The following is a 27,963-nucleotide window of genomic DNA, read 5'->3' as shown; positions in this document are numbered from 1 at the left end:
CCGGACCGCGGAACGACTGACCCTCGTGGACACTGGGTCCCAGCGCCACCACCTTCCCCGACAGTCACCCCCAAACTAGGCGCTTTGTACCTCCCACTTCCAAACCTCTTCAAGCCCTAGCCTAGGCCTCGCGGCTCCTTCTCAGGAACCAAGACTCCGGCATGGGCCGTCGACTCTCGTGTCCACCTCCCGACGGAACCCAGAAGGATCTCGTTTCCATCTTTCCTGGCTTAGTTCATACTCGAGAGTCTTGGCTCTCTGAACATCGCTCCCAGCTCTTGGGAACCCTGAGTCCAAATGTGCCTGCCTCACGGATCAGCCTACCCTCTCATGGACCGGTTTCCTGCCTCGGGGGAAGGCACACACAAGGATTCATTTGTTCAATAAACTTATTGTGTGCAAAAACGGTGCAGAAATAAACTTGGCTAAGAGTCTGATCCTGTCCTCAAACAGGTTGTAATCTAGCAGGGGAGACAGGCTGTGTTAAACAGGAAGCAAACGGGGGAGGAGCATGGTCTGAGGGACCTCCACCCCCCCAAAAAAGGTTTTCTCAAAGAGGTGATCATCTGTGGGGCCTTGAAAGAAGTATAGGCCTTTGCCAAATAGAGCTACTTCAGGGAGTGGGAAGAGCATGGTGAAAGACATTGGGGGCCAGCTGCTTCAGGAACAGTGACAGCAGCTCGATGTTTTCGAAAGGTACGTGTGTGGAGAAAGTGATAAAGTGAGGGAGAGAAGCAACAAAGGTAGTTGGCTGGAGTGTTTCCACAGGCCAGTAAAGATTTTAGGTGGGGGGATTAACATTTTAAATATGTATGCATTGGGGTACCTGGGTGGCTCAGTCTGTTAAGCATCTAACTCTTGATTTTGGCTCAGGTCACGATCTGGGGGTCATGAGACTGACCCTTGCCTCAGGCTACAAGCTGAGCATGAGACCTGCTTCAGATTCTCTCTCTCTCTCTCTCTCTCTCTCTCTGCCCCTCCCCTGCACACGCATGCACTCCCTCCTTCTCAAAAAAAGTAATTAAACTATAATACGCACTAAAAAAATTATTCAGGCTGCTCTGTGTGGGATGGACCCTGGGGAAAGGATGTATGTAGGCAGGGAGATTAGTAAGAACACCGTATCAATGGGAGAGACAGAGCTACGCAGGACTGGACTGGGACAGTGCCAGTGAGGATGGAGAGGACAAAGCATCCTAGAAATATTCAGGAGGCAAATCAGCAGAACTAAATGTGAGGAGAGATGAGTCTGGGAGAAAGCTCAGGTTTTGTGGCATCAGAACTGGGTGAATGTTGGGACTTCACTGTGATAGGAACGCAGGACAGAAACAGATTGGAAAAAGGTCGGTCTGGCTTTTGAGGGGCCTGTAGGGGGCAGACAGCCTGAAAAGACCTGCGGATGGACGGCCCTCCTGATGTGGACTTCCAGGCAGAGCTCTGAGCTGCAGAGTAAGAGAGGTCATCAGTGGTGGGGAGGGCGGGGTTTAAAGCCATAGGAAGAAATGGCCCATGCCCGGAAGAGGTGCTCATCGGCAGGTTGCCCTGAGGGACTCCCAGTAAGGGTCCTTGGAAGTCAGGTCAGACCTATTTTTTGCACAGAAAAGATTTAGGAGAGAGACCTGTGAAACCACCACATTTAGGATACGGGTCAAAATAGGGAGGCCCGGAAAAGGGCAGAGAAAGTGGGAGAAAAGCCTGGAGGAAGTGAGAGGGAAGGTTACAGGGGCAAGGGAGACTGGCCGCTGGCCTCGACTCCCAACGTCTTCCTGCAAACTGGGCCAGGATAGGATGGGGGGGGGGGGGGGGGTTAGGACAGGGGGCGGGGACAAGGGACCTGAGATTGCCCCTCCCGCCGCGGGGAGGAGCCATTCCTCTTCCTTCGCCGCTTCTGCCCCCACCCCCTCTGTCCCGGAAGTGGTCCTTCTCTGGCTCCGGGTGCCGGGAGACGAAGCTCCGCGTTCCCGGAAGTAACCCGCCGGCGGCGCGCCCGGCCCGGGGCAGTGCTCGCTCCAGCCGGGGCGCTGCAGCCGCGCCCGGGTCCGGGCGTCGCCATGACCAGCGAACTGGATATCTTCGTGGGGAACACGACGCTCATCGACGAGGACGTGTATCGCCTCTGGCTGGACGGTTACTCGGGTGTGTGGGGGGCCGTCTACGGAGCGGCCCAGAAGGGGCGGTTGTTTGGGCTGGGAGAGGGGGCGGAGCCAGGACTCGGGCGTCCTATGGGGAGGTGGGCGGAGAGAGTAAGGGATGTGTGGGAGTTGGAGCTGGGATCCCCGGAGGGTCTGTGGGTTCGGCCGAGCCGGTCCTAATGCTAGCTCCGACTCCCTAGTGAGCGACGCGGTGTCCCTGAGGGTGCGCTCGGGAATCTTGGAGCAGACGGGCGCGACGGCAGCGGTGCTCCAGAGTGACACCATGGACCACTACCGTACTTTCCACATGCTCGAGCGCCTGCTGCACGCGCCGCCCAAGCTGTTGCACCAGCTCATCTTCCAGATCCCGCCGTCCCGACAGGCGTTGCTCATCGAGAGGTGGGGACGCCCACCAGTCTGACCCATTTTGCAGGCCGCACCTGAGGCCCGGGCCGGGATGGAAAGTTGCGAGCAGGAGGGGCCACACCTAGGCGCCGCCAGACCCCCTTTCCCCTCCTATATGGAAAGTCAGTGGTGTCCTCTGCCTCCACGCAGGTACTATGCCTTCGACGAGGCCTTTGTGCGGGAGGTCCTGGGCAAGAAGCTGTCCAAAGGCACCAAGAAAGACCTGGATGACATCAGCACCAAAACAGGCATCACCCTCAAGAGCTGCCGGAGACAAGTGGGCACTGCACCCCCCCCCCCCCACCGCTCCCTAACACAACATCCCATGTCCAGTCTGCCCCTTCACTTCGTCTGTTTGGTCACTGCCCCAGCGCCTTTCTCCTTCCCCACCTCTGGTTGTGGCAAGGGCTTCCTACCCAGTCTCCTCTCGCATCTTTTTGCAACTTCCAAACCATCTCCTACACTCTGCGGGAGCTATTCCTTCAGAAGCTCAGATCTGAGCGTAGCTTTCCCCTCCTCATAAACTTTAATTGGCTCCCACTCCATCCTGGATAGTGGCCATACTCTTCGGCCTTGACCTTCTTACTCTCGTGTGATCTGGTCCCTGCCAACCCTTCTTGGCTTACATTTTTCCAGCCGGTGGCTTTCTTGCTCATGCTCCTCCTACTTCCACTACTATTCTTGGCCTTGTCTCCCCCTTGAAGTACAAAACAGGGGGATTAGATGCCACCTCCTCCACAAGCCTTTCTGGTGGTACAGGGAGAAGTAACCCTTCTTCTGGCCTTTAGTGTCTTTTCTCTGTGTCTCTTGTTCGCTCCCTCTGTGCAGTTTAGCATTTGTTCATTTTTTTACTTCCTGGACCTTAGCCAAGAGGGTCAGTTCCAGCACAACTCCTGGAGAACTGGAGAGCATGATGCTAAAATAGGGGGAATTCAGAGGTAGGAGTGAGGAAACATTTATCCAAGGCAACGTGGTTGAATGGACAAGACGTATTAACAATTAATAGTTTACTGAAGAATACCACAGGCTGTGTCGGCCTCCGCTGACTGGATAGATGGACGGATGAGGGAGGGATGTTCAATCGGTTTATTGGGTGACCAGCCTCTGACCAGTCCTCCCTCCTCCCCTGACTGCCCTACAGTTTGACAACTTTAAGCGAGTCTTCAAGGTGGTGGAGGAAATGCGGGGCTCCCTGGTGGACAACATTCAGCAACACTTTCTCCTTTCTGACCGGTTGGCCAGGTGAGGGGCTGGGCAAGGAGCCAGCCGTCTCCCCTTCCTGCACACTCTCCTTGGGCCATGAGGCGGCTCTACCTTCCCCACCCCAACCCACTTGATCTTCTGGCTGTATTGGGGATGATTATCCTACTTTTAGTCTGTGCTTTGGATCAGATTGGCCTGGTTTCAAATCCCAGCCTGGCCACTTACCAGTGGGGTTGTTGTGAGCTATGCTACATATGAAGTCCATGGTGCCACCCCTGGGGCTTAGGGAGTACCCAGTAAATCGCAGTTCACCCTCGTGGTCTCCCTCTGTATCCCTTAGCAGACCTGGGCTGAAACTTTCTCTTTAGGCAGGTGAGGAAGCCCAGGGAGAAGGGACTTGAAACTTGTCACATAGTGAGTTGGGGCAGAGATAGGCCAGAACTCCAATGCCCAGCCAGTGCTGCAGGTGGGAGCTGCTTGCTAAAAAGGAATCTCAAACCCTGACAGGCCCCCTCTCCCCTCCCTCCAGGGACTATGCGGCCATTGTCTTCTTTGCCAACAACCGCTTTGAGACGGGGAAGAAAAAACTGCAGTATCTGAGCTTTGGTGACTTTGCCTTCTGTGCTGAGCTCATGATCCAGAACTGGACCCTCGGAGCCGTCGGTGAGGCCCCCGCTGACCTTGGTGCCCAGATACCTCCCCACCTTCTCAGGGCCTGGCTCGCCACCCGCAGTTTCTCCTGCGGGCCCCAGTCTCCAGCATCCTTTCTCTTCAGTGCCCCCACCGCAGCCACCTCTGGACACAGTCCAGTGTCCCCATGCACACCTTGTCTGCAGACAAAGGGCCTGCTGCTTCTCTGCGGCCTGGGACAAATCACTCCACCTTTCTGACACTTCCTCTTCGTGGGGTTCACTGAGGTGGTGGGTGTGGAAGGCTCAGGAGGTCCCTGGAGGGGTTTTTACTCCCTGCCCCAACTCCCTTGCTGGGCCTCCTCCAGACTCCCAGGTGGCTGACATGGATGTGGATTTAGACAAGGAGTTTCTCCAAGACTTGAAGGAGCTCAAGATGCTTGTGGCTGACAAAGACCTCCTGGACCTGCATAAGAGGTGACCCTGGGGAGTCCACAGGGTGGGGCCCGAGTGGGGGCCCAGGCGGCTCTGGGCTTACCCTATCTCCCTACAGCCTGGTGTGCACTGCCCTCCGGGGGAAGCTTGGTGTCTTCTCTGAGATGGAAGCCAACTTCAAGGTCTGTGGCCCAATCCAGCCTCTGTCCTTTGGGCATCGTCGGCCTCAGTGCACTGTCCCCATTGGGCAACTCTGCTCATGCCGGACATTGACCGGCAGGTAGTCGGCCGCCCCTTCCACCCACCTGGGAGGGGAAAGTCAGCTCCTAGACATTGGGGAGTTATTTGATTGAGGGAGGTGGATAGATTTGGGAAGGGCCCTACCCCTCCTCCAGCCTCTGGGCTCAGCCTCCAGGCTCTGGGACAGAGGGCAGAACTCCCAGGCTCCTTGCCCCACAGAACCTGTCCCGGGGGCTGGTGAACGTGGCCGCCAAGCTGACCCACAATAAGGATGTCAGAGACCTGTTTGTGGACCTCGTGGAGAAGGTGAGCTGTCCTGCTTGCCGTCCTCTGATTCCCTAACCTGGCCTGTCCCTGGGCTGTACCAATCCTAGATGTTTCCTTGGGCCCACAGTTCGTGGAACCCTGCCGTTCCGACCACTGGCCACTGAATGATGTGCGGCTCTTCCTGAATCAGTATTCGGCATCCGTCCACTCCCTGGATGGTTTCCGGTGAGAGACCCCAGGCCTCCTTTCCAGCTTGTCCTTGCCGTAGCCAGCCTTCTGCCAGGGCCTAGCCCTCCTGCAGACTCAGGGTTCTCTGTTCTGTCCTAGGGGTGGAAGTCTCTCTGTGGGCTCCACCTCTTAGAAGCTGTGACCTGACCTTGGGTAGGTTCCTTAAGCTCTCCATGTCTCCGTTTCCCCCATAGAACCTGGAGATGGTGATGATAACGATCATAAGAATATTATGAGGCGTGAAGGGGCACTTAGGCACAGGAAGCTCTCAGAGCAGTGCTCAGAAGCAGTAGGGATTCAGTAGAAGGCAGCCGTCACTGTTACTGTTATCATTACAGGCACCAGGCCCTCTGGGACCGCTACATGGGCACCCTCCGTGGCTGCCTCCTGCGCCTCTATCATGACTGAGGTCCCCTCCCGCCACCCTGCCCCCACTGACAATAAAGTTGCCATGACTTCGGAAGAGCCTGTGCATGGGAGTGTGCGTAGGTGTGCACGCATCTGTCTCTAAGGGTCAGGTGAACGTGTACACGGCTGTACGTGTCCGCTGGCCCCACAGAGACCAGGATGGGTCAGTGCACGGTGTCGGTGCCCTCCCCACCCATTTCCGCACCCCAGCTGAGTACGGTTGGAAGCCAGGGAGCTTATCTTGGTTTATTCAAGCTGTAGCAAGATGAAGAGGACGGGCAAAAGCCTTGGGTAGGGCTGGCGAGGAGACAGCTGGCATAGCAGGACAGAGCCGAGGGTCAGTCGCGCAGGCTCAGGGAGGGCAGGACACTGGGCGCTTCTTCGCTGGTTGGTCCACACGGGCAGTGAGCGGGTACTTGGTGATGCCACAGGTGTTATTCCCTCGGTACAGCCGGAAATAGCCCTGGGAAGTTAAGGGGACCTCAGGGCCAGAAGGTAGGGGGAGGCCTACCCTGCCTCGTCCCCTGAGTAGGTCTCCTTCTCACCTTCTCACCCCATTTGGTGCCCCAGGAGTTCTTCAGGATCCAGAACGGGATTGAGCGGCGAGATTGAGGCTGGGCTCCGGCTGCCCCTGCCCGCCTGTCCGCCACTGACTCGCTCTTCCCAAAGCCCACAAGCAGGACAGAGTGGTCCACGAGGAAAGGGTCACAGGAGGTGGGCGTGGCCTCGATCACACCCTTCTTGTATAGCTGCAGCGGCAGAGGGGCTGAGTCTGAGGCCACCTCCCTAGATGCCTCTCCCCACCCCCACCCCCATTCTAGATCCTGTCCCACCTTCAGGAGCTTCATATTGATGGTCACGGTGATGGGGCCTTGGGTGGCCAGGTACCAGGCGATTTCTGGGGGTGGAAGGTGCCATTAGGCCTTGCTTGCTCTGTGCCCTTTGTTCTTGGCTCGTGGTTCTACCTCCCGTCCCCACCCTCCACCTCTCTGTCCCTCCATCTCTGTCTGTAGCCCAGTCTGTTTGTCTCTATCCTGGTCTGTCTGTCCCTGTCCTTCTCCCCCCATGCCTGCCCTTGTCTCCCCTCTGCCCGCACTCTGCTCGTTGTCCGGCAGCATGATGAAATCCTGGATCCAGGCCACCTTCTTATGCTTCTTGGCCAGGCACCGGTGGGGTTTGACCTGCCCTTGGAATGGGTAGTCCTTTTCGCTGGCCAGCCCACCTGGAGATAAGCAAGGCCAGGGAGGAGGCTCAGCTCCTGAATGTTGCTCCCCCCTCCCCCCTCCCCCCACCTCCACCACAGCTGCCCGGAGAGGCAGGGCACTCACTGTTGTTGAGGACGGTTATGAACGCATCCCAGACGAAGCCACCCTTGCAGCCATCCCCACAGCGGCCACAGTCGAGCAGCTCTGGTGCAAGAAGGGACGATGGGGGTTGACTATGCCCTGGCCCCCCGCACCTCCCTCTCCCCCGTCACTTGCCCCACTCTGTCAGCCATACCCTGCACGGAGAGTTCTACGGACTGGCGGTATTTGATGCCCCACAGGGCCTCGATGTTGCCTGCCGCTGCCATGGCCCAGCAACAGCTGCAGCTTTCCTGCACGAGGGGGGCAGGAGAAGAGATTTCTGGGCCTTGCCCCGCCGTCCCTCCACCCCCAGGGCTGGACTAGGCCGGACTGGGGCAGGTACCTGCTTCTTGACGGATGAGATGACTCCATCCAACTTCCGCCAGTCACAGGTTGGGGGCACTGACTCCCCCCACTCTTCAGCCCCTACCTCTCTGCCCACTTTGGGAGCCTCTCCATCCATCCTCCGATGCCCGTAGAGCCGGCCAAACTCCTCCTCTGGGGGTGTAGACAGGACCACCAGGGTCACAACTTAGACCCCTTCTCCCCCACATCCTGCCTCGCATACTCCCAAGCATCCACATCCTCGGTTATTTGAGTCCCCATAGTACCCTGGGAGACCGGCGTGGATGTCGAGGCCCGGGGAGCAGCCAGATTTCTTCCTAGGATGCATCCCCGTGCACTTGCTGCCTTGCCCCTGAACTGGGCTGGGGCCCAGACCTGACCCTGCTCTCTGTGACTTGGGGCAAGCAACCAGGCCTCTGGCCCTCAGGGTTCCTCTCTGGGAAATGAAAGCTGAACGTCTGCCCTGTCCATCTGCCAGTATCCCTGGAGAAGTCACTGCTTCCCCACCTACCACCTAGGGTCCAGGAAGTGTCCATTACCTGTGAGGTCACTGAATGGAGTCACCCCAAACTCGGCTGTGCCTAAGTCTTCCTCCTCCAGCTGCTGAGCCTGGGCCAGGTTGTGTGCAAAGATGTCCAGGCGGCGAGCATACTCTGGACCAAAAGAGGGTTGTCTTAAGCTGCCTCCTAAGCCCCCGTGGGCAGGAAGTGGCCGCCGGCTGGGCATCCTACCACCCACACTCACCCAGGTGAGCGTTCACTCTTCTCTTGTGGCCGCTGCAGGCCAAGGAAGTGGCTCTCCAGCCTGTCTAGGGTTGGGTTTTCCCCAGAGGCAGCAAGGGGGACATCTCTGCCCACCCACGGAGAAGATAAGGGAAGGGTCTGAAGAAAGGCAGAGTGACTCAGAAAGGAAAGGTGGGTGATCAGAGACTGGCTTCCTGCCAGGTTACATTCTCCACCTTCAATTCACACCTCTGATTGTAGGTTCGGAGCTGAAATGTGATGAAGGTGGGGAAGGAGTGGGGGTTCAGGCCCGTGGCATGGGCAGCTTGGCCTGAGAGGTGTCCACAGGCCACTCCCCTGTGGAAGATGAGACCCAGAGAGGGCAGGGGCAGGGCTGCGACCTCACGTGCATGGAGAGTGAGTTCCCAGCTTGGTGTTTCTGAGTGAACTCACGGCAGCAGTCAGCCCGCTGCCTGGAGGCAGAGGAAAAGTGGCTGTGGAGGCGAGGGATCGTCTCCGTCCAGGGCAGACCCCCGACAGCTGCTGCCTGCCCTCCAAGTTCATAGCAAAGAATGATTAGGAATGATTGTACGTTTAGGAAACCGGGGAGTGCACCCCCAGCCATGCCACTGTCCTGCTGAGTGCCTTTGGCCAAGCCGATTCCCCACCCTGAATCTTGATTTCCTCATCTATTAAATGGGAGAAGGGGGTTGGGCCAGAGATGTACATGCCCCGTGATACCTTCTGGGTTTGAGTAACTCCGGTTGTACTGGATCTGGAACAATGTGAAGGCCTGTTTCAGCTCCAGTGGCTGGGGTCCTGGGTCCTAGCAGGGAACCGAGGGGGTGGGGAGTGGGAGGGGAGAGCGGGTGAGGAGTCATTGCTGGGACCCCACCTCACCCCCGCCTTGCAGGGATTGGGCTGGGGATCAGCAGCTTAGCCTGCTCTGTCTCCCTGAGCATGTCAATCACTTTTCCAGCCTTAGTTGCTCCCCCCTGAGAAATGGGAATAAGGCTGTTGTTTCTGAAAGGGTGAGACCCAGGCATGGGATTTGCGGGAGGAAGGGTATGGGAAGCAGGTGGGGGGCACTTACCTGGCTCCTAAGGGAGCTCTTGATGCCTTGAGCCAGGCCGGCCATAGACAGGACCAGGAGGCAGGGAAGGTAGACAGTAATGGCCATGATGCTGCAGACAAGAGTACCGGGAGCAGGAAGCTGTGCAAACCAGGCTGGAGGGGCCGAGGGGGCGGAGCTGGAGAAACCACGAAGGGGAAACCAGGTTGGGAGGGGTGGACCCCTCCACACAGGAGCTACCTCAGACCTTCAGGCTTTTGTCCTATGCAGCCCTCTGCCTGCCTGTTGCCCACTCCACCCTTCTTCTTTATTCAGCAGAGGCCCTCTGTCCACCCTGTTCTGGGCAATTCTAGGGATACAGAGGTGGATCTGTCCTTAAGGAAACAGGAATAGACAGATCCTAAGTGAGGAGTGACCGTGTACGGCCATCAGTGTCATGACGGGAAAATCCAGGGGGCTGTGGGTGTCACAGGCTCCTGACACCTGGGTCGGGGTGGAGGGCGGTCGGTGCCCCCCGGAGAAGTACTCTTGCTCATCCTGGGAAGCTCAGTCAGCTCAAGGGTCACCCTCCAAAAAGCCTTCCCTGTTGCCCTTCCTCTGATGTAACCAGCAGCCCCTTGAGCCCCTGCTGTGCCTGTGCCCGCTCGGCATCTGCCTCCCAGCCACACAAGAAGTGTCTGATACACCTGTACAGTCCTCAGCACCCAGCACAGGGCTGGGCACAGAGCAAGCTTTATGGATGTTCGTAGACCGAACAATTGGTTGTTGGCGGGTTTTGAACAGCAAAGTTCAGGCTCTGGGGTACAGTAAGCGGCAGCTACTGCCTTCTGGCCCTCATTCTTCTCACAGTCTGGGGGTGGAGATGAGGGGTCTGGGTGGGCCTGAGGGGCCAGATGGGGTGCAGAAGGGGTGAGGGCAGGGGAAGTCTGTGTCCTGGAGGTCAGGAGAAGCGTTGCAGGGAGGCAACTCCGAGTGGCAGGTGCACTGAGGTCTAAGCACAAAGATGGAGGCTCAAGTCTGGCCAACTGCGCACCCAGCCATTCCCCTCCCAGCCTCGGATCCTCATCTCGCAGTGGCAGCAACAATTCCTTTGAGTGGGATGACCGTGGGGCACCTATGACCCCGGCTGGCACAGAAGAGGTGTTCAAAATGGTGGGCTCTTAATACTCTACTCTGGGGCAAAGAACCCAGAGAGTCTTGGAATCAGAGTGCCTGAGTTCAAATCCTGTCCTTCCCACTCTGGCTGTGCCTCGGCAAATTTCAGCCTCTCTCATCTGTGAAATAGGGTGATGATACCGGTACCCCTTCCCTGGCTGGGCAGGAGGGTTGCATGAAATGCACGCTGGTGCACAGAAAGGTTATATATCTTAGTAATAACTATTGTTTTTATTTTTTAATGTTTATTTTTGAGAGAGAGCACAGAGGAGGGGCAGAGAGAGAGAGGGGGACAGAGGATCTGAAGCGGGCTTGGTCCTGACAGCAGCGAGCCCTATGCGGGGCTTGAACTCATGAACCGTGAGATCGTGACCTGAGCTGAAGTTGGACACGCAACTGAAAGCCACCCAGGCACCCCATTTTTTTAAGTTTATTTATTTTTTAGATAGAGTCGGGAGGGGCAGAGAGGGAGGGAGAGAGAGAGAGAATTCCAAGCAGGATCCGCACGGAGCCCAATGCGGGAACTCACAAACTAAGAGATCGTGACCTGAGCCGAAGTCGGCCACTTAACCGAGCCACCCAGGTGCCCTAAGAACTATTACTTTGGTTATTTTTTAACTACCGCTTTATTGAGACATAATTCAGATGCCATAAAATTCACCCTTTTAAAGCGTACAATTCAGTGGTTTTAGTGTATTTGCATAATTGTGCAACCATCACCACCATCTGGTTTCAGAGTATTTTCATCACCCCAAAAGAAACCCATGTCCATTAGCCCTCCCTTCCCCTGGCAAACCCTAATTTGTCACCCAGATTTGTCCATTCCGGATGTCATATATATGGGATATGAGGACCGTTGTGTCTGGCTTCTTTCACCTTGTGTAGTATTTTTTCAAGATTTATCCTCGGAGCACATATCAGTACTTCATTCTTTTTTGTGGCTGAATAACATTCCATCATATTACCACATTTTGTTTATCCATTCATCAATTAATGGGCATTAGATTGTTTCTACATTTTGGTTTTATGAATGGCGTTGCTCTGAGTGTTGTGTATAGATCTTTTCCTATGGACACAGGTTTCCAATTCCCTTGGGTATGTATATACATGGGCGTGAAAGTTCCGGGTCATGTGGTAACACTCTGAGGTCCTTCCAAACTTTTTCGAAGAGGACCACAGTGTATGAGGGTTCCAATTCCTTCGTATCCTCGCCAACACTTGTTATTGTCTGTCTTTTTGGTTTCAAAGAGCTATTGTTGTTAGCGTCCTCGCCCCTGTGGCTGGGAAGGGTCTGGGGGGTGGAGGGTACACTCTTCAATGAACCCCAAGGGCTGATATCGGTACCCACGTGCCCCCGTCGGCACACCCTCTTCCTGGGCGGGGCCGCACTGGGGGCGATCGTGAGGATAAACAAGGGTGGGAAAGGGAAGGGAGGGCTCAACAGTTCCCGCACGTCTTCGGCCCCACGCGGGAGATCCCTGCACTCGCTGCCCTTTCCCGTCTGGCCCCGCCCTGAGACGTGGGCAGGACGAGGCCCCGCCCCTTCCTGGGAGCCAACTCCGCCTAAACTCCTCCCCGAAAGGCGCGCCCTGCTCGGGAGAGAAGGCCGAACCCCGAGGTGGCGGGGGAGGGCGGGGGACGCGTTTGGGTGGGAGGAGGGCCGGTAAGGCACTGGCCCCGGACCCTGGCGTCCTGTGCGCCCAAGTTCAGCCCTGCCCGCCTTCTCAGGGGCTTCCATTCATTCTGGGCCAAAAGGGAACTGCCGCCCCCGCTTCCAAACTGCTGTAGTTTCCCAGATGGGTTGTTCGGAGGAGGCGGTCCTGGAGTGAAGGGACCACCTGGCTGACAGCCCTAGAGATGGAGGCGAGAAGGGACAGACATGAACAGTTCTGGGCCTGGGAACGTCCTCAGGCGAGGGTCTGGGGACCCTGAATGAAATTTTGGTGTTTACAGAGTGACTGTCCGGGTACACGGAATAAAATTCTGGAGGGCGTAGAGTGAGGGTCCGGAAGCCCCGGGATTAGGTGGGGTCCAGGTGCCCAGGATGACTTTCTGGGAGGCGCAGAGTGTGGAGGCCCCGGCGTTTAGATGTGGGTGCACAGGATGGAATTCTAGGAGCCCAGATTAGGATCCAGGTGCACAGGATGACATTCTGGGGTGCGCAAAGTGAGGGCCTGGGGGTTCCCCTGGTTGGGTCTGGGGGCCTGGCATCAAGGCCATGCCCCCAGGATCGGGCGCTAGGGGGACCCTGGCCCTGTGCCGGGAGGCGGCTCCGGGCAGCGCCGCGGGGGACCGGGTGGGGGCCTGCGGCTGGCCGGGGGCGGAGAAGCGGGGGGTCGGGGTCCCTCCCCCTGGCGCGGGCTCAGGAATCCGCCGAGGGGCGGGCGGAGGCGCCGGGGTGGGCCGCGCCGCGGCGGGCGGGCGGGCGGGCGGGGGGCGCTTCCTGGGGCCGCGCGTCCAGGGAGCTGCGGCGTCCGCCCGTCCGTCTGCCCTCAGGCACTGCCCGAACCAGCCGAGCCTCCGGAGACCCGGGCCGCGGGGGCGTCGCGGGCTCAAGTGAGTGGCCGTCCGTGGGGGGAGGGCGCGAGCCGGAGTCTCGGCCGAGTCGGCGTCAGCGCAGAGCCGAGAGGCCCGCGCTCCTCGGCCCGCGCCACAGGGGGACCGGGCGGGGGCGGGGTGGCCCCGGGGCGGGTGGGCCCCGAACCCCGGCCTGCGGGAGGAGTGGGCCCGCGGCCCTGGGAAGCTCCGGGGCCCCAAGCACAGTCCCGAGCGGGAGGCGGCTCGGGCCAGGGCTCGGAGTCCCGGTACAGGGAATGGGGGGTGCGTGGCAGAAGTTCCCTAATCACCTCCCACCCCACCCCCTCGCCCACCACCTCCCAGCCCCAGGATGCTCCCCTTCGCCTCCTGCCTCCCCGGCTCTCTACTGCTCTGGGCGCTGCTGCTGTTGCTTTTGGGGACAGCATCTCCCCAGGATTCGGAGGAGCCCGACAGCTACACGGTGGGGACCGTGGGGCCACTGGCCTGGGATGGGCTGGGTAGGGACACAGAGACCAGGATCCTGGGGTGGCTGCTGCTGGGGACGATTCTCCCCTCCCCTGGTTGGTGAAGCGGCTGGGGGGCCATTGTTTGGAGCAGGCTGGGAGGGTGGCCAGGCTCAGGCCCTGATCTTGGCCTGGTCGTTTGAAGGGGACTGGGAAGGACTACTGGCCATCTCTGGTCCCTTTATAGGAATGCACAGATGGCTATGAGTGGGACCCTGACAGCCAGCACTGCCGGGGTGAGTGCGCCTGGGGGACGGACCCATCCCCAGGAACTGGGAAGGGGATTGCGGCCTCAGCTCCGAGAGCAGCACTGGGAGCCCGATGACCTGTCCTCTGCCCAGCTTGGCTTGGCGGAAGCCAGCTCTGATTCCCTGGGGGCCAGCTCAGTTAGGGGTGGAGAAGCCATGCAGGCCCCTCCCTCTCAGAGAAACTCAGGACACCCTGCCCCCACCCCTCAGTAGGCAGGAGAACAAACAGGGCACTGCCCAGAGGAGTTGGGTCCTGGCACCTCTAATCACTCTTCTATGTAGCTTTGTCCCATCATGTCCTGGGAGGGCAGTGTCTGTGGGGTGGGTGAGGAGGCCTGCACATCACTCTTGGGCTGAGCCAGGGCCAGGGTTTTGGGGAGGGATAGAGACCCTCTTGGGGGAAGAGAATGGGGGGGGGGGGACTATGGGAACGGCCACCCCGCCCCGCCATCAGCCCTGGCAGGCTTGGGGAAGGGTCCTGGGCAAGCACCTTTAGCTTGTTGAATAGAGAGGGAAGGCCTTGCCTGGGTCACACAGCTTATAGAAGGCCAAGCTGGGCTCCTGCCTGCCACCCACCCCACGGCCAGCCCAGGAGACTGGCTGTGCCCAGCAGGCCCCTCTCTACAGATGTCAACGAGTGCCTGACCATCCCCGAGGCCTGCAAGGGGGAGATGAAATGCATCAACCACTATGGGGGCTACCTGTGCCTGCCCCGCTCAGCCGCTGTCATCAATGACCTTCACGGCGAGGGACCACCACCACCGGTGCCCCCTGCTGAACATCCCAACCCCTGCCTACCAGGCTATGAACCTGATGAGCAAGAGCGCTGTGTGGGTGAGTGAGGGTCACCCTGACTCGGGGACTTCCAGTCCTCCTACCAAGCATCTGTCACTGCATCTTAAAAACTCAGACCTCAGTTCCTCCCTTGCTCGAAAGCCTCTTCAGGGCTACTGGGATGCCATCCAGATCCTCGCTTTGTGTGGGGCCTGCCACCACACGTGGCCCCTGCTCCTGTCCCACTGCTCCAGCCAGCATCTGGAGCCCCCTCCCCGATTGCTGGACACACACTGCAAGAGCTCTGCTTCTCAGCTTCTGTCTTCTACCCTCTTCCTGATCTGGACCCCGCTTCTGGGTGCCACGGGCTTTGGAGGAAGGCCCTGGAATCAGTGTTCCTGGGAGTATGGGCAGGGCCTTACCTCCTAATGCCCCTCTGGCATGGGAATGTCACAGGTGAGGGGTGCCCTTCCTGTTGGCTCCCAGGCTGACGGACTGTTGAGTCGAATCCGTGAGCTCCTTTTTTGAGAGTTCTGGTTTAACTCACACACCCCGTGAGTGGTACCTGACCCGTGTCTTCCCGTGTTGAGGTATCTGTCATGGTGGGTGGTGCATGGGCTCCCAAGTGGGGGCTGAATGGTGTCTCCTGCAGACGTGGACGAGTGTGCCCAGGCCCTGCATGACTGCCGCCCCAGCCAGGAGTGCCATAACCTACCTGGCTCCTACCAGTGTACCTGCCCCGATGGCTATCGAAAGATCGGGCCCGAATGTGTAGGTGAGTCCGGGGAACAGACCCTCTAGTCTCTGCCTGGTGCCCTTGGCCTGGCTCTCACCTTGCACCTGTTCTGGCCCACCGTCAGGCTTTGCCCCGGTCCCCCGCCACCTCTGCCTTCCTGTCGCCAGTCACGGGACCGTGAGGGTATATGTCTGAGTCCTGGCTGACCTGGCCCAACCCAGCCCCCGCCCCCGGCCCCAGGCAAGACTGTGGGCGGTGAGGGGGTGCCTCGGTGGCTCAGTCGGTTAAGCATCCAACTCTGGCTCAGGTCACGGTCTCACGGTTTGTGAGATCGAGCCTCGCGTCAGGCTGTCAGCACGGAGCCCACTTGGGTTCATCTGCCCCCCTCTCTCTGTCCTTCCCCAACTTGCGCACTCTCTCTCTCAAAAAAAAAAAAGACTATCAGTGGTGAGGCCTCGAGGCCCGCGTGACTTGTGCCCTCTGCGCTCTTTCCTCTTCCTCCACCGCAGATATCGACGAGTGCCGTTACCGCTACTGCCAGCACCGCTGTGTCAACCTGCCCGGCTCCTTTCGCTGCCAGTGCGAGCCGGGATTCCAGCTGGGGCCCAACAACCGCTCCTGTGTAGGTGAGGCTGGGCCGGGCCGAGCCAGCTCCTGGATCCTGGGCAGGGTGGTACGGGGCAGAGGAGCTCTCTTTCTGAGCGGCCTAGGTAAAGCGGGCTGCTTCCTGGCTTTCACCCCTCCCATTTTGCCCTGCACTTGCAGATGTGAACGAATGCGACATGGGGGCTCCGTGTGAGCAGCGCTGCTTCAATTCCTATGGGACCTTCCTGTGTCGCTGCCACCAGGGCTACGAGCTGCATCGGGATGGCTTTTCCTGCAATGGTGAGAGCTCGGCATCGACCACCTGTGCCTCTGTTGCTGTCCCGGGTCCCGCGCCATGCCGTGTTTTCTGCCACACGGTCGGTGGTCCTTTGGACGCCTCCGGGTCACATCCGTTCTGCCCTCGTGTACCTCCTGTGTATTCCACCCTGGGGCTGATCGTAGGGCACCTGCAGACCCGCCCACCAGGACTCCCAGCTGGGGCGGGAAGGCCCAGAGGGGAGCAGCAGGAAGCACGGAAGCTCAAGCTCGGCGGGGAGACCCACAAAGGACGTGGGTCCTCCCCTCTTTGCGGGTCAGGTTGCCCTGCATTCGAATCCTGGACCAGGGCAAGCCACTCTTTTGAGCCCATTACTTCTGTAAAATGGGGTTGTCTTGAGGATTATGTGGGGAGTGACAAGACAGGCTTCATCAAGTTCCAAGCCACAACGTGGTTTTGTGTTTTTTTTTTTTAAGTGTATTTATTCATTTTGAGAGAGACAGAGACAGAGCGAGTTGGGGGAGGGGCGGAGAGAGAGAGAGAGACAGAGAGTCCCAAGCAGGCTCTGAACTGGCAGTCCAGAGTCCGACACGGGGCTCGATCCCACGAACCGTGAGATCATGACCTGAGCCGAAACCAAGAGTCAGATGCTTAACTGACTGAGCCCCCCAGGCCACGACGTTTTAAGGCGAACTACCATTTATTGAGAACCTTGCCTGTGCAGTGCATTTCCTGTACATACTTGGCCACATTTAATCCTGCCAACAACCCTTTGATGTAAGTATGAATGTTTCCTTCCTCTGCAAAACGAGCATGGGAATATCTCCCCTGAGCTTTAGTGGGAGGATTGTTAAAAAAAAAAAAAAAGTAAGCATAACATCCTTCAAACAAAGAGAGGTTACGTGACTTGCCCAGGGTCATACAGCTAGGGTAAGATGGCACCAGGGTTCCGCTCCGGACTTCTCACTCCCTGTCAGCTGGCCATGTACCCTGTTTATGTCCTGCTTTGCCGCTGTGTAAGGCCCCACTGATACCCGGCTCGGTGCTGGGCATCATGAGGAGGGCCAGAGCAGAAAACCTGGCTCCTGCCTGTGCAGCTCGCAGTTGGTGGGACGGGACCGTATGCTTAGGCTGACTGTGGGTTGCAGGAATTGGGCGAGTTGCCAAACCTATAGATTCCCAGTGCTCTCGTTTAGCATCGCCTTGCGGTGCTGGGGCAGAGAGGCCTGTGGGCTGGGCGGTCTGGGCAGATGTTTCTTTGAATCCTCTGTCCCCTTACTGAGCTTTGCTAGGCTGGTCTCACCCCCCTCTGTCTTTCCACACTGAGCCTGACATCGGGCCGGGGCTCTCTCCGTAACCGGTTGTCCGTGGGACCGGATCGAGAGGATTGCCCTTGGCCCAGAGCCCTCCTCCCCACTCTCCCTCAGATATCGATGAGTGCAGCTACTCCAGTTACCTCTGCCAGTACCGCTGTGTCAACGAACCCGGCCGCTTCTCCTGTCATTGCCCGCAGGGCTACCAGCTTCTGGCCACGCGTCTCTGCCAGGGTACGGGCTGCCCCGGTGGGGCGGGCAGGGTGGTATCGGGGGCTGGTGGCCTGACGTCTGGGTTCCAGCCCCTTTCCCCTGACACAGACATTGATGAGTGCGAGTCGGGCACACACCAGTGCTCTGAGGCCCAAACCTGTGTCAACTTCCACGGGGGCTACCGCTGCGTGGACACCAACCGCTGCGTGGAGCCCTACGTCCAGGTGTCGGACAAGTGAGTCCACTCGCACAGCTCCCCCCTGCCCCAGAAACTGCAACGCTCAGAGGCCTCTGCTATTCTGCCTGGCTAGTGCCTCGAGGGCCGATGGGAGTTGTAGTCCGTCATGGCTAAACCATGCATACTGTTCTAGCAGGAGCGGGAGGATCCTTTGGGGATCCCCACTTATTATTATTTTTTTAATATTTACTTTTGAGACAGAGCGCGCGAGAGCATGAGCGGGGAGGGGCAGAGAGAGAGGGAGACACAGAATCGGAAGCAGGCTCCAGGCTCCGAGCTGTCGGCACAGAGCCCGATGCGGGGCTCGAACTCACAAACCGTGAGATCGTGACCTGAGCTGAAGTCGGACACTTAACCGGCTGAGCCACCCAGGCGCCCCTGGGGATCCCTATTTCTAGGGTTGGGGCCAAACCTGGGGTATGGGCTAGGACCTCATTCATGTCCTCGTCTCCGGGCCTCTAGTCGCTGCCTCTGTCCGGCCTCCAACCCCCTGTGCCGGGAGCAGCCCTCGTCCATTGTACACCGCTACATGAGCATCACCTCGGAGCGGAGCGTGCCCGCCGATGTGTTCCAGATCCAAGCGACCTCTGTCTACCCTGGCGCCTACAATGCCTTTCAGATCCGTGCGGGAAACTCGCAGGGGGACTTCTACATTAGGGTAAGGCTTTCCCCTAACTCCAACTCCCCTAACTTCAACTGATATGCATAATCCAAAATTGAATTCCAGGAAACCCTAAGTGGGAGACTCGGCTTTATCACCATGTCCCGCCTCTTCTTTCAAAGCCCTGCCCCCTGGGAGGTGCAATTTCTGTAGAAAGGTAGGGGTATTCTAAATTCCCTTGGCACAAACTGCAGGTTGTTAAATACAGTTCTAACGGGGCCTTCGGACGCTGGGGTTTGAGTCCCTGCACCGGCTTCCATATCTGGCCTCAAATTTCTTCACCTTTAGAACAAGGCACTGGCATGAGAGGCCAGCCCAGGTGACAGATGCAGCGGAGTCTGAGGAAGGCAAACCGATGAAGCTGGGCCTTGGAGAGAGAGGCAGTGGGGGTTGGTGCGGGGGCCTGCGGTACAAGAGTCCAGCTCTCTGCCTGTGGAACCATAGGAGGGAGGGGTCCTGGTGTGACTGACAACAAGAGGGGTCCAAGGGTTTGTCGGATATCAGTTGTTTTCTCTTTCCCAAACTGAATGTTCTGAAGGGAAGTCGGCCTCCTCCAGGTCACCAAAGGCCCCACCACTCCCAAGAGTCTCCCACCCTCACCTTGAGTCATCAGTTGACCCCGGTTAGACAAAAGAACTAGATGGGAAAGGTGGGAAGAATACCAGTGGTGGATCGCTCTCTCTCTCTTTTTTAAGTTTATTTATTTTGAGGGAGATGGCATGAGCAGGGGAAAGGCAGAGAGAGAGAGGGAAAGAGAGAGAATCCCAAGCAGGCCCCGCGCTGTCTTCGTGAAGCCCAATGCAGGGCTCGAACCCACGAACCGTGAGTTCACAACTTGAGCCCAAACCAAGAGTCAGACGCTTAAACCACCGAGCCACCCAGGCGCCCCACCAGTGGGAGATCTCTGAGGGCAGGAGCCTGGGGGCACGAGAGAGGAGATGTCAAGGGTGTCACAGAGCCAGATGAGGGCCTGGAGTCCCAGCCTGGCTAGGGCTTTCTACTTCAAAGCAAACTGGTTGTGGGTGCAGGAAAAGGGACAGGGAGGGGATGCCAGGGCAGGGTCTTGGCACGTAGGTTGACACAATCTGCATGTCCCCCCACCCACTGTGCCCTGCAGCAAATCAACAATGTCAGCGCCATGCTGGTCCTCGCCCGGCCTGTGACAGGCCCCCGGGAGTACGTGCTGGACCTCGAGATGGTCACCATGAACTCCCTCATGAGCTACCGGGCCAGCTCTGTACTGAGACTCACCGTCTTCGTGGGGGCCTACACTTTCTGAGGTGTGGGTGGGGAGCCCTCAGGGAGGGAGAGGTTTCCTGTAGCCGAAGAGCCGGGGGCTCAGGGATGACTGTGTTCGGCTAAAAGGGAAGATGCTGTTGTGAAGAGTAGAAAGAGAAAGGCAATAAAGGGAGAAAGAAGGAGTCCTGGTGGCTGAGGGGGGTGGGTCACATTGTAGTGAACCCCAGACCGGGGAAGGGACCAGGCTGTGGGAGGAGGGTCCACCACCCACAGGGGGGGTGTCTCTGTTCAGGCTGAGAGGGCCCCATGGATAAGAACCGGGAACTGCAGCCCCAAGCCAGGATTGGTCTAGGTACCACGCACATTAGAATCGCTCTGAGAAGGTAGGAGGTAATGAGGCTGCAGACTCCAGGACCCAGCCCAGAAACTGGGGTTTGACTGGTCTACAGGGGGCCTGGGAAACCCCACTGTAGACGATGGAAGCCTTGGGTTTCAATCCCAGCTTGGCCTCAAACTGTCAACTTGGCTCGACCCTCGTGGCTTCCCGGGCCTCTGTCTTCCAATCCATAAAATGAGGCAATCAGACTATGAGTGCTTTTCAAACTTTTCTTTTCCAAACTCCAGAACCTCTCATCGAAGGAAATTTTATTTGATCAGGGAAGTCTGATGACCTAGGACTAGATTCCAAGCTGCAGTGCCTTGCTTACTCCATCTCCCGGGTGGTCTCAGTGCTCCACCAGGGAGCCCTAGGGTCCTAAGGAGCTCAGTTTAAAAATCACCGGACCTGCTGGTCTCCCCAGTTCCTGCCTGGATATTTCACAAGGCCCCTGGGGCCTGGCACCACCCTCATAATACACAAGGCTGCAAATAGTTACACTTTTATCGTAGCCCAAAAGATTCCGATTAAAAGGCTGGCTAGCCTGTGAAGGTGGGGGCTGGAGTCGGCCTCGTGGCATGGCTCAGGTCAGGGGGCCGTGGCTGCAGTAGAGCTGGGACAAGGTCCTGCTCAGAGCGGGTCCCAGATTCCTGCACAAAGAGAGAGGCAGGTGAGGCTCAGGCCCCGGGCCAGAGCAACCCAGCCCCAGCCACTCCCTCTGGGTCCTTTTCCTTGCCGTCACCTCTGCAGTTGGCCGCACTTGATGGTGCTCAGCAGCAACTCCTGTTCCTTGGGGGTGGCACAGGCATCATAGGCGGCCAGTAGGCTGGGGGGGGGGGCACAGGCGTCATAGGCGGCCAGTAGGCTGGGGGGGGGGTGGTGTTTGAGTTTCTAAAGCTTGACAACAGCGGACAGCTGGCCCACTTTGAGTGGTGAGGTCAGCATCACGGGGGACAGGCAGAAGAGGTCAGCATGGGGTAGAGGGGTCAGGACCACTGCTACACTTCCTGAGCCTGGCATTCAAGGCCCTGTTCTATCCAGCTCACACTCCCTTCGTGCTGCTGCAAATGTTCTCCAAGTATGGCCATTCTTGGCCCAGTCTTCATGGCCCAACCCCTCCTCCAGAAGCCTTCTCTGCTGCACCAGGCAGAATGTCTCCCTCCCTTCCCTCCCTCCTCCCTCCCTCTTAGTGGCTGAGATACTGTCTGGTCCTAGCTGGCTCTGTTTTCCTTACCATCTGACGTCCACTAACTCCTCTCCGTGAACTCAGTCGGGTCTGTCCAGCCCTCGAAGAGCCAGACCCCCCTGCAAAGCACTGGTTGAGCTGGATTCCACGCAGGTAGGGCAGAGGCAGAGGACCCCTAAGGGGCTCTGTTGCAGGCCTACCTGGCAGGGGTGCTGTACCGGTCCACTATGGCCGCTGCCTTCTCCCCACTCACACCGCGCACCTGCATCAGCTGTCGGGCGAACACCTCGCGCACTGACTGGGCCTGGGACGGGGGAGGACTGTATCAGGAGTGGTCCGGGGCCGGGCCACCTAAGGCGGCGCTGGGTAGAGGCAGTACCTTGTTCTTGATGGCTCCCGCGTTGAAGTCACTGAAGGTGAGGAGTGAGCAGAGAGGATCTGGAGAGGGCCCAGGCCTTGATTCAGGGTCCCCGGAGGTTCCCCAGGGGCGACTGCGTAGGGTATGGCCCTGAGGGAAGAGGGAACTGAGGCCAGGACAGAGCTCTAGGGGACGGCCCCCAGCCAGTCCTTGCCCGATCCTAGGCCTCCGTGAGCCGGCCTGAGAAACAGACGGTTTGCTCCCTCACCTTCCTTGGGGGAAGCCCAGGGCTCGAGGACAAATAGACCCGCTCACCTGGTAGAGTCTCTGCAAGCCCCGCGTCATGAGGGCCAGGTAGGCAGCCGACTCCTTAACGTCCGCCGTCCGCTTCACAAAGAAGCCGTCGATGACCTGGGGAAGAGGAGGAGCCCACCCAAGAGAAGGAGGGGATCCTGGCGGGAGCCGTGGACCACGGGGTCCCTGCCAGCCTGGCCCTGCCCCCTCGGCTCACCTGAGTGTTGGTGACAGCCTGCAGCAGCGTGCTCTCCGGAAGGCTGAGGTTTCTCGCCGAGCAGTGCTCCTCCACCAGGTATATCCGGTGCCCCAGGCCACAGCGCTTCAGCCGGAACTGAGGGGGCAGACAGACGGGCAGGGTCAGGCCCGGATGCCCACCTGCCAGCTGTCTATCTGTCACGCTCAAAATCGTCACGGGTCCCTGGGCCCACCAACCCACCTCCTCATCCTCCCTAGCGTCTCTGCCTGTCTTAGAGCGGCCTCCACCTTTGCTCGCACCGTTCTCGTTGCACGGACACCCCTTCCACCGTCTCTGAATGGTGCCCGTTCTTCAAACCTCTGTTGGCCTACACGTGGCCTGACTACGCAGTTAGCCCAGCAGCCGGCACCGAGACTGAGCTGCTTCCGTCCCGCTCCTGGAGCTTTGGGTCCTATTTATCCCGGACTGCAGGGGCCGGCCGCCCGAGGGTACTCGAATACGCTCCTCAGTCCGGTCCAGTCACCCTGAGCCCCTCCCGCGTGCCTGCAGGGGCTCCACGGGTCGGATCTTGGGGCTGCTTGGGTGCACCTCTAACGGGAACTCTGCTTTGAGGCCACCCGGAAGTGCCCCGGGCTCCTCTGGGCTGAGGAGGAGCCCTAGAGCAGACAGGGAACTGGGAGCACAGTGAGGCCAGTACGGGAACCTTCTGCTCGTGGAAGCGGCCATCCATGATGCTGCTGTTCAGGTCGTCCAGCCGCTTGCGCTCCACGATGTGGTCCAGGACGAGCTCCCCAGGTCTCGCTGCCAGGAAGCCAAGAAGGGTTCTATTGGCTTGCGTGTCCCACCCCCCAACCGGGCCCGGCCTCTGCTACCTGCCCTTCCGTCCATGCCCCTTACCTGGGTCTCCGGGCTCGGTCTCCTGCGCCACCCACACGAAGTCCCCAACGTGCAGCTTGCGCACCGTGTGGGTGACACGCAGCCGCTGTAGCTCGAGGAGCAGCTCTTGCCTGTGCCCGGCCCTGGGGTTGCGAGACCAGAGGCCTAGATCAGGACGCCTGATCGTGCCGCCTCCCAGCATCCTCCCCCTCGCTTCCCCCACCCCACTCACCCCTTGGCTTCACCGATGTCCACACACAACAGCACCCTGTACTCTCCAGGCCTGAGCTCCAGTGACAGCTGCTGGGCACTCCCTTCGCTGGCGCCACTACGAGGCGGGGAGGGGGCGTTGGTGTGTCTGAGGCCAGAACACCAGTGCCAGGCAGGTTCCCCCCGACAACCCACAGTGGGTGGGCAGCTCAGCTATAGCTGACGGAGACAGGGTTGGCCTCATTTCTGGGACCCCTTTTTCTCCCCTGTCGTCCCCCTCCCCGCTCCTCCTCACAGCTCAGCGGAGGCTGCTCCTGGCTCTTCTGGCTCCGCCCCAGGGGGCTCCTCTGGTCCGGGGCCCACATTCAGTGAGCTCAGGCCCTCTGACTCAGCCAGCTTCTGGGCCAGCTCCAGACCCTCAGGGGTCAACGAGTACCTGGGAGATGGAGGAGAGGAACACAGACCTCCCTTTTTCACTCACACCTGGCAGGCTCTCCCGCCGGCCCCCAGCGAGGCTGGCCTCGCCAGCCTCGGTGACCCTGCACAAACAAGTCCAGTGGCTTCCACGCCCCCATGCTGTGTTCTTGCTCCCCGGATCAGCATCCTGTGGACCTGCCCAGGGATATTTCTCAGTCTGCAACAAGCACATCTCAGACACTTTCCCTCTCTCCGGAGCGCCTTTTCTGCGTCTCTCCCCACTACGTTCTGAGACGCGACAAATGCCGTGTCCTCCAGCAAAGCCTGTCTGCTCTTACAGTAACCTGTGGCACCCTCTCCTCTCGGATCCTGCTGGGACTCCAACAGTGGGGGCTCCTGGGAGCACAGTCCTCCCTCCCCCACCTATCTCAACAGCACGAGGCCTGAGATTAGCTGGGTGACTGTAGGGCCCCACTTGGAACATCATACCACATCTCCCCCCCTGCACCTCCTGTAGTTGACCCTACCTGGCTGGTTGGTGTGTCCTGAGAACCAGGTTCCTGTGGAGGAGGGAGCGGAGGGCTGGCCAGGGTCGAGCACTCCCAGGGGCCGCCTGTCCACAGGGGAGGAGACCCTTAGAAAGCTCCTGGTACTACCACACGTCCAGCTCCCTGGGCCCCAAACCACTGCTTGCTCCCAAGAAGAGAAGTCTCTGGTGGACTCGGGGTCTCATCAAGAGCCACTCGGCTCCACCCTTTCCCATCTCAGTGCTCACCCTGGGAGTTTTCTGGGCACACCTCCGCAGAAGCTCCTCCTTGGTCAGGAAGCCATGACCACTAGGATTCTGGAACCAAGGCAGAAATGTAACCGAGGCGGGTTCAGCACTGGGGCCAGTCCAGTCGCTTCCAGGAGCCTCACGCCCCACTGCCTGACTTCCCCTGACTCCTGGGACTACCAAGCGCTCACCAGGTGTTCCCTGTAGAGCAGAAGCAGGACTGCCCGTGCTCCCGAGTGCCGAGTGGGCCGGTAGCTGCCACGGCCTCCTGCTTTGGGCTGGGCTGAAACCTGAAAGATACACAGCGGCTTTGAAGAGGAAAACCAACCAGCCATCAGAGACCGAATCCCTGGCAGGGCTGGGGTTCAGGTTCTATCTCAGCGCCTGGCTCCAGACAAGTCACGCAAGCTGCCTCTGTTTCCCTATCTGTAAAATGGCTCAGATGATGGGCCGGCCTGTAAAAGCTGCAGCGAAACGGTGGATGGTTGGAGTGGGGGATGGGAGCAGGAGGGGGGGGGGGGTCAGGGGTGTAACTGGCCTGACCCAGCCTCAGTTGTACCATCCACTGCACAACAGAAGTAGTAAGGAAAAGCCAACAATAGCAATGCCCACGACTTACTGGGCTTGGCCCCCTGAATAGCCTGATCGTGGAACTCCTCAACTGACTCTGTTTTCATTCGGTATCTCCATCCACAGAGGAGAAAACGAAGTACGAGGATAAATCATTTGCCCAAGGCCAGGCATCACTGGTGGGAGATCTGTACCCAGGCCTGATAAGTCCCCCAAGCCACAAAATCTTACTCCTGCTGTTCCCGTTTTCCTTTTCACTACCCTTGCCCACTCCTCACTGGCACGGAAGAGTCCTGGGCTGTGGCAAGTGGCCCTTCTGGGGCTGGACTCTTCTCTCCAGATGGTGAACTTGGAGCCTGGTCACCTGCGGGAGCAGAAGACAGTCAACCCCACGGAATCCAACAGGTGGGAAGGTCTGAGACGCTGCCAGCTCACGTGGTAGGTGAGACAGGTGAGGCTCCGTGTGTAAGCCAGCCACTAGCCTGAGCTTAAATAGCAACTTGGATATGAGTGAGGTGCCTGAAGCTAAGGCATACCGGATGATTATGGAGACTGCTCCCGGGGGGAGACTCGGGGACCACCGACTCCTGACCCCAGCGCTCACCGCCTGATGCTCTGTGCTGCTGCAGCCGCTGATCCAGCATACGGCAGAGCCTGTCTCCGAAGTGTTGTAAGATTTTTGCTTCCTTGCCGCTGCGCAGAGGCAGTGGGTACCGCCGGAGGGAGCGCAGCGCCTGGCGGCGGTGGGGGTACGGTACTAGGTCAGGGCGGGCCTGGTTGTCTGGTTCCGCCCGCACCTGTCCCCATTAAGCCGGGACCCACCTTCTGAAACACGAATTGCGTTCGGCGCCCCCTACTGGCTGCCTCGTCCCGCCATTCGGTTAGCCAGCGTATGAAGAGCGGGTTGGGGCAAACCGGCAGCGGGCGTTTCCGGCCCATGCGGACCGGCGCTGCCATGAGCCCCAGGGCGGGTCCTCTGGCGCCTCGCGCCGACGGGAACGGGACGCCGCCAGTTCTGGAGACGGGATTCGAACACCTGACTCGAAAGGGTTAGGGCCGAACCTCTCCAATCACGTGATCCCACGCGGGGTACTAACTAGACGAGCCTTCCGCTGCCCTCCCCGCCCCTGCAGTACTCCAAGTGGTTGGCGCTGAGAGCTTTCTCTATACCCTTTCACCCCCTCGCCCCTCCCGGCCCAAACCAGCCTTCGGGGCGGGCCCCACCCAGACCCTCGGAGCCTTGACCCGCCCTTTCCTCCATCCCAGATTCAAGAGTGGGGTCCTCTTTGTGCGAGACAGGAAGGCGGACAGCGCCCCCGTGTGGCTGGGAGGGCTGGCTGGGGTGGTGCTTAACACCGAGTAACCTGAGGCTGTCAGTTTCAGTCTCACCTTTGCTGAGGAGGCTGGAGACGGGGTTTTCAGAAACGGAGAGGTGGGGGGGGGGGGGAGGGACAAATGAATACAGATATATTTGCAGGAGGGACATCTAGAAAGGGCTCCAGGGATGGAGATACAAAGGTAATGTAGGAGATGCTGAAGGACCTCCGAAGAAACGGAGGTCCTCAACTGGGAGGGAGCGGAGCGTGGATACCCAGCAGTGGGGGAGGGGCGCAAAATAGGGGACGTATTAGGAAGGCCAAAGCTAGGAGGACGGAAGGGAACAGAGAACAAGTTGAAAAGGGACAAATAGGAAATGCTAGAACTCAGGGCAGGTGTGTGGAGGGAGTCTGAGATGGGCATGTGGTTGGATTCAGGGGAACCGACTGGAGGTAAGAGCCCGGACAAGGGTGGAAGGGGAGAACATGTCGTTTTCGTGACTCATTGGAGATGAGAGACCCTCAAGGAGGTTTAGGTTTAGGCTTATGCAAAAGGAACCCAGGTTGAGAGACGAGTACAGCCGAATTCGGCTCGAGGATCTCGCCGGGAAGTTACAGCCTTCCCCAGCTGTTTTACGGAAGTATCGAGGCGCAGGTCTGGGGCCTTCGAGGAGCGGAGAGGAGGGCGCCGGAGCTCCAGGCCCGCCCCTTCAGACTCCGCCCAGCCGCGATTCTGCACGCCCTCCTCCCCCCCTTCCCCCCCGCAGCTAGCTCCGAACTCCCGCCTCCCTCCCGAGGCTGCCTTATAAGGAGCCTCCATCGGGCTTTCGGTTTGGCACCACCCCCTCTAGTCTCTTGTCCTAATAAGGACATCTAGGGCATCCCGTGGCTAGGGGCGGGCGGGAGCGCGTCTCCAGGGTAACTTCGAAGTCTCTCTCCCCCTCCTCGTTGCTCTTGGAAACTCCCCGAGGCTTGAGAAAAGTGGAGCCAGCCTCCTTTTCTGGCAGGGTCGTTTACGGGGCTGGGGGTCGAGCGGCGGCCTCCACCTGGGGCTCCAGGCAACTCGGCTGGTGGGCGGTGCAGCAGGATGTCTCTGACTACAATCCCCGGCATGCCCTGCGAGGGGCCCCCACTGCCGGTCGGGAAGACCGGACTTGCAACCCTTCATTTACATCCTTTATTCCAGTGATGGGATCCATGTCCCCAGTTCCCTTGTTTGCGACTCTTTATGTGTTTCTGTAGAGCTTATGGCCATTGTCATTGTTCGAGGCCAACGAAAACTCCCGTACCCTCATCCGTTTTGTTTGAAACACAGGCCCACACAAAGCTGTGTCTTAATTCTCCCGGGTATTAAGTTAGACGTAAGCCTGGCTGTCAACTCGAGAACGAGAGTCAAGTCTGGTTTAATATCTATTTCCCCTTTTCACTGTGTCTAGCACAAAATCTTTGAACTGAATTGATCGCACAAAACCGT

General features: G+C 58.9%; 4 protein-coding genes across 5 annotated transcripts; 2 read left to right on the top strand and 2 right to left on the bottom strand.

The window, feature by feature from the left end:
• The first annotated feature begins 1,947 nt into the window (after positions 1-1,947).
• Positions 1,948-6,002, top strand: LOC102969198 (FGF1 intracellular binding protein). Of its 2 annotated transcripts, none has more exons than XM_042958965.1 (10): positions 1,948-2,136; positions 2,333-2,531; positions 2,688-2,814; positions 3,679-3,779; positions 4,270-4,403; positions 4,738-4,846; positions 4,923-4,986; positions 5,264-5,350; positions 5,439-5,536; positions 5,734-5,871. In XM_042958965.1, exons 1-10 carry the CDS (start codon positions 2,052-2,054, stop codon positions 5,747-5,749), a joined length of 1,020 nt encoding a protein of 339 aa, XP_042814899.1. In that variant the 5' UTR covers positions 1,948-2,051; the 3' UTR covers positions 5,750-5,871. The 2 variants fall into 2 exon arrangements, with proteins under 2 accessions (XP_042814899.1, XP_042814898.1); XM_042958964.1 differs by lacking the exon at positions 5,734-5,871 and adding an exon at positions 5,878-6,002 and having other exon boundaries at positions 1,950-2,136.
• Positions 6,003-6,180: 178 nt separating this feature from the next.
• On the bottom strand, positions 6,181-9,587 carry CTSW (cathepsin W). Its single transcript, XM_042958963.1, has 10 exons — positions 9,454-9,587; positions 9,102-9,186; positions 8,178-8,291; positions 7,637-7,791; positions 7,448-7,544; positions 7,276-7,356; positions 7,044-7,169; positions 6,781-6,845; positions 6,493-6,696; positions 6,181-6,410 (listed from the first exon to the last, which is right to left on the bottom strand). The coding sequence occupies exons 1-10, from the start codon at positions 9,538-9,540 to the stop codon at positions 6,300-6,302; spliced, it is 1,125 nt and encodes a 374-aa protein (XP_042814897.1). The 5' UTR covers positions 9,541-9,587; the 3' UTR covers positions 6,181-6,299.
• A 3,421-nt stretch (positions 9,588-13,008) lies between these two features.
• On the top strand, positions 13,009-20,506 carry EFEMP2 (EGF containing fibulin extracellular matrix protein 2). The gene is made up of 11 exons (XM_042958639.1): positions 13,009-13,143; positions 13,468-13,585; positions 13,816-13,864; positions 14,504-14,710; positions 15,303-15,425; positions 15,896-16,012; positions 16,152-16,271; positions 17,676-17,795; positions 17,883-18,009; positions 18,475-18,670; positions 19,791-20,506. Exons 2-11 carry the CDS (start codon positions 13,475-13,477, stop codon positions 19,950-19,952), a joined length of 1,332 nt encoding a protein of 443 aa, XP_042814573.1. The 5' UTR covers positions 13,009-13,143; positions 13,468-13,474; the 3' UTR covers positions 19,953-20,506.
• A 10-nt stretch (positions 20,507-20,516) lies between these two features.
• MUS81 (MUS81 structure-specific endonuclease subunit) lies at positions 20,517-27,189 on the bottom strand. The gene is made up of 16 exons (XM_042958638.1): positions 25,996-27,189; positions 25,778-25,907; positions 25,452-25,537; positions 24,795-24,893; positions 24,604-24,672; positions 24,356-24,441; positions 23,707-23,847; positions 23,434-23,529; positions 23,223-23,344; positions 23,029-23,126; positions 22,344-22,460; positions 22,148-22,243; positions 21,854-21,982; positions 21,675-21,778; positions 21,031-21,114; positions 20,517-20,938 (listed from the first exon to the last, which is right to left on the bottom strand). Exons 1-16 carry the CDS (start codon positions 26,128-26,130, stop codon positions 20,872-20,874), a joined length of 1,659 nt encoding a protein of 552 aa, XP_042814572.1. The 5' UTR covers positions 26,131-27,189; the 3' UTR covers positions 20,517-20,871.
• Positions 27,190-27,963: the final 774 nt, after the last annotated feature.

The sequence above is a fragment of the Panthera tigris genome, chromosome D1 (genome assembly GCF_018350195.1).
Source record: "Panthera tigris isolate Pti1 chromosome D1, P.tigris_Pti1_mat1.1, whole genome shotgun sequence".
NCBI lineage: Eukaryota > Metazoa > Chordata > Mammalia > Carnivora > Felidae > Panthera > Panthera tigris.
Note: the sequence above shows the minus strand (reverse complement) of the source record. Positions and strands in the feature narration are given on the sequence as shown.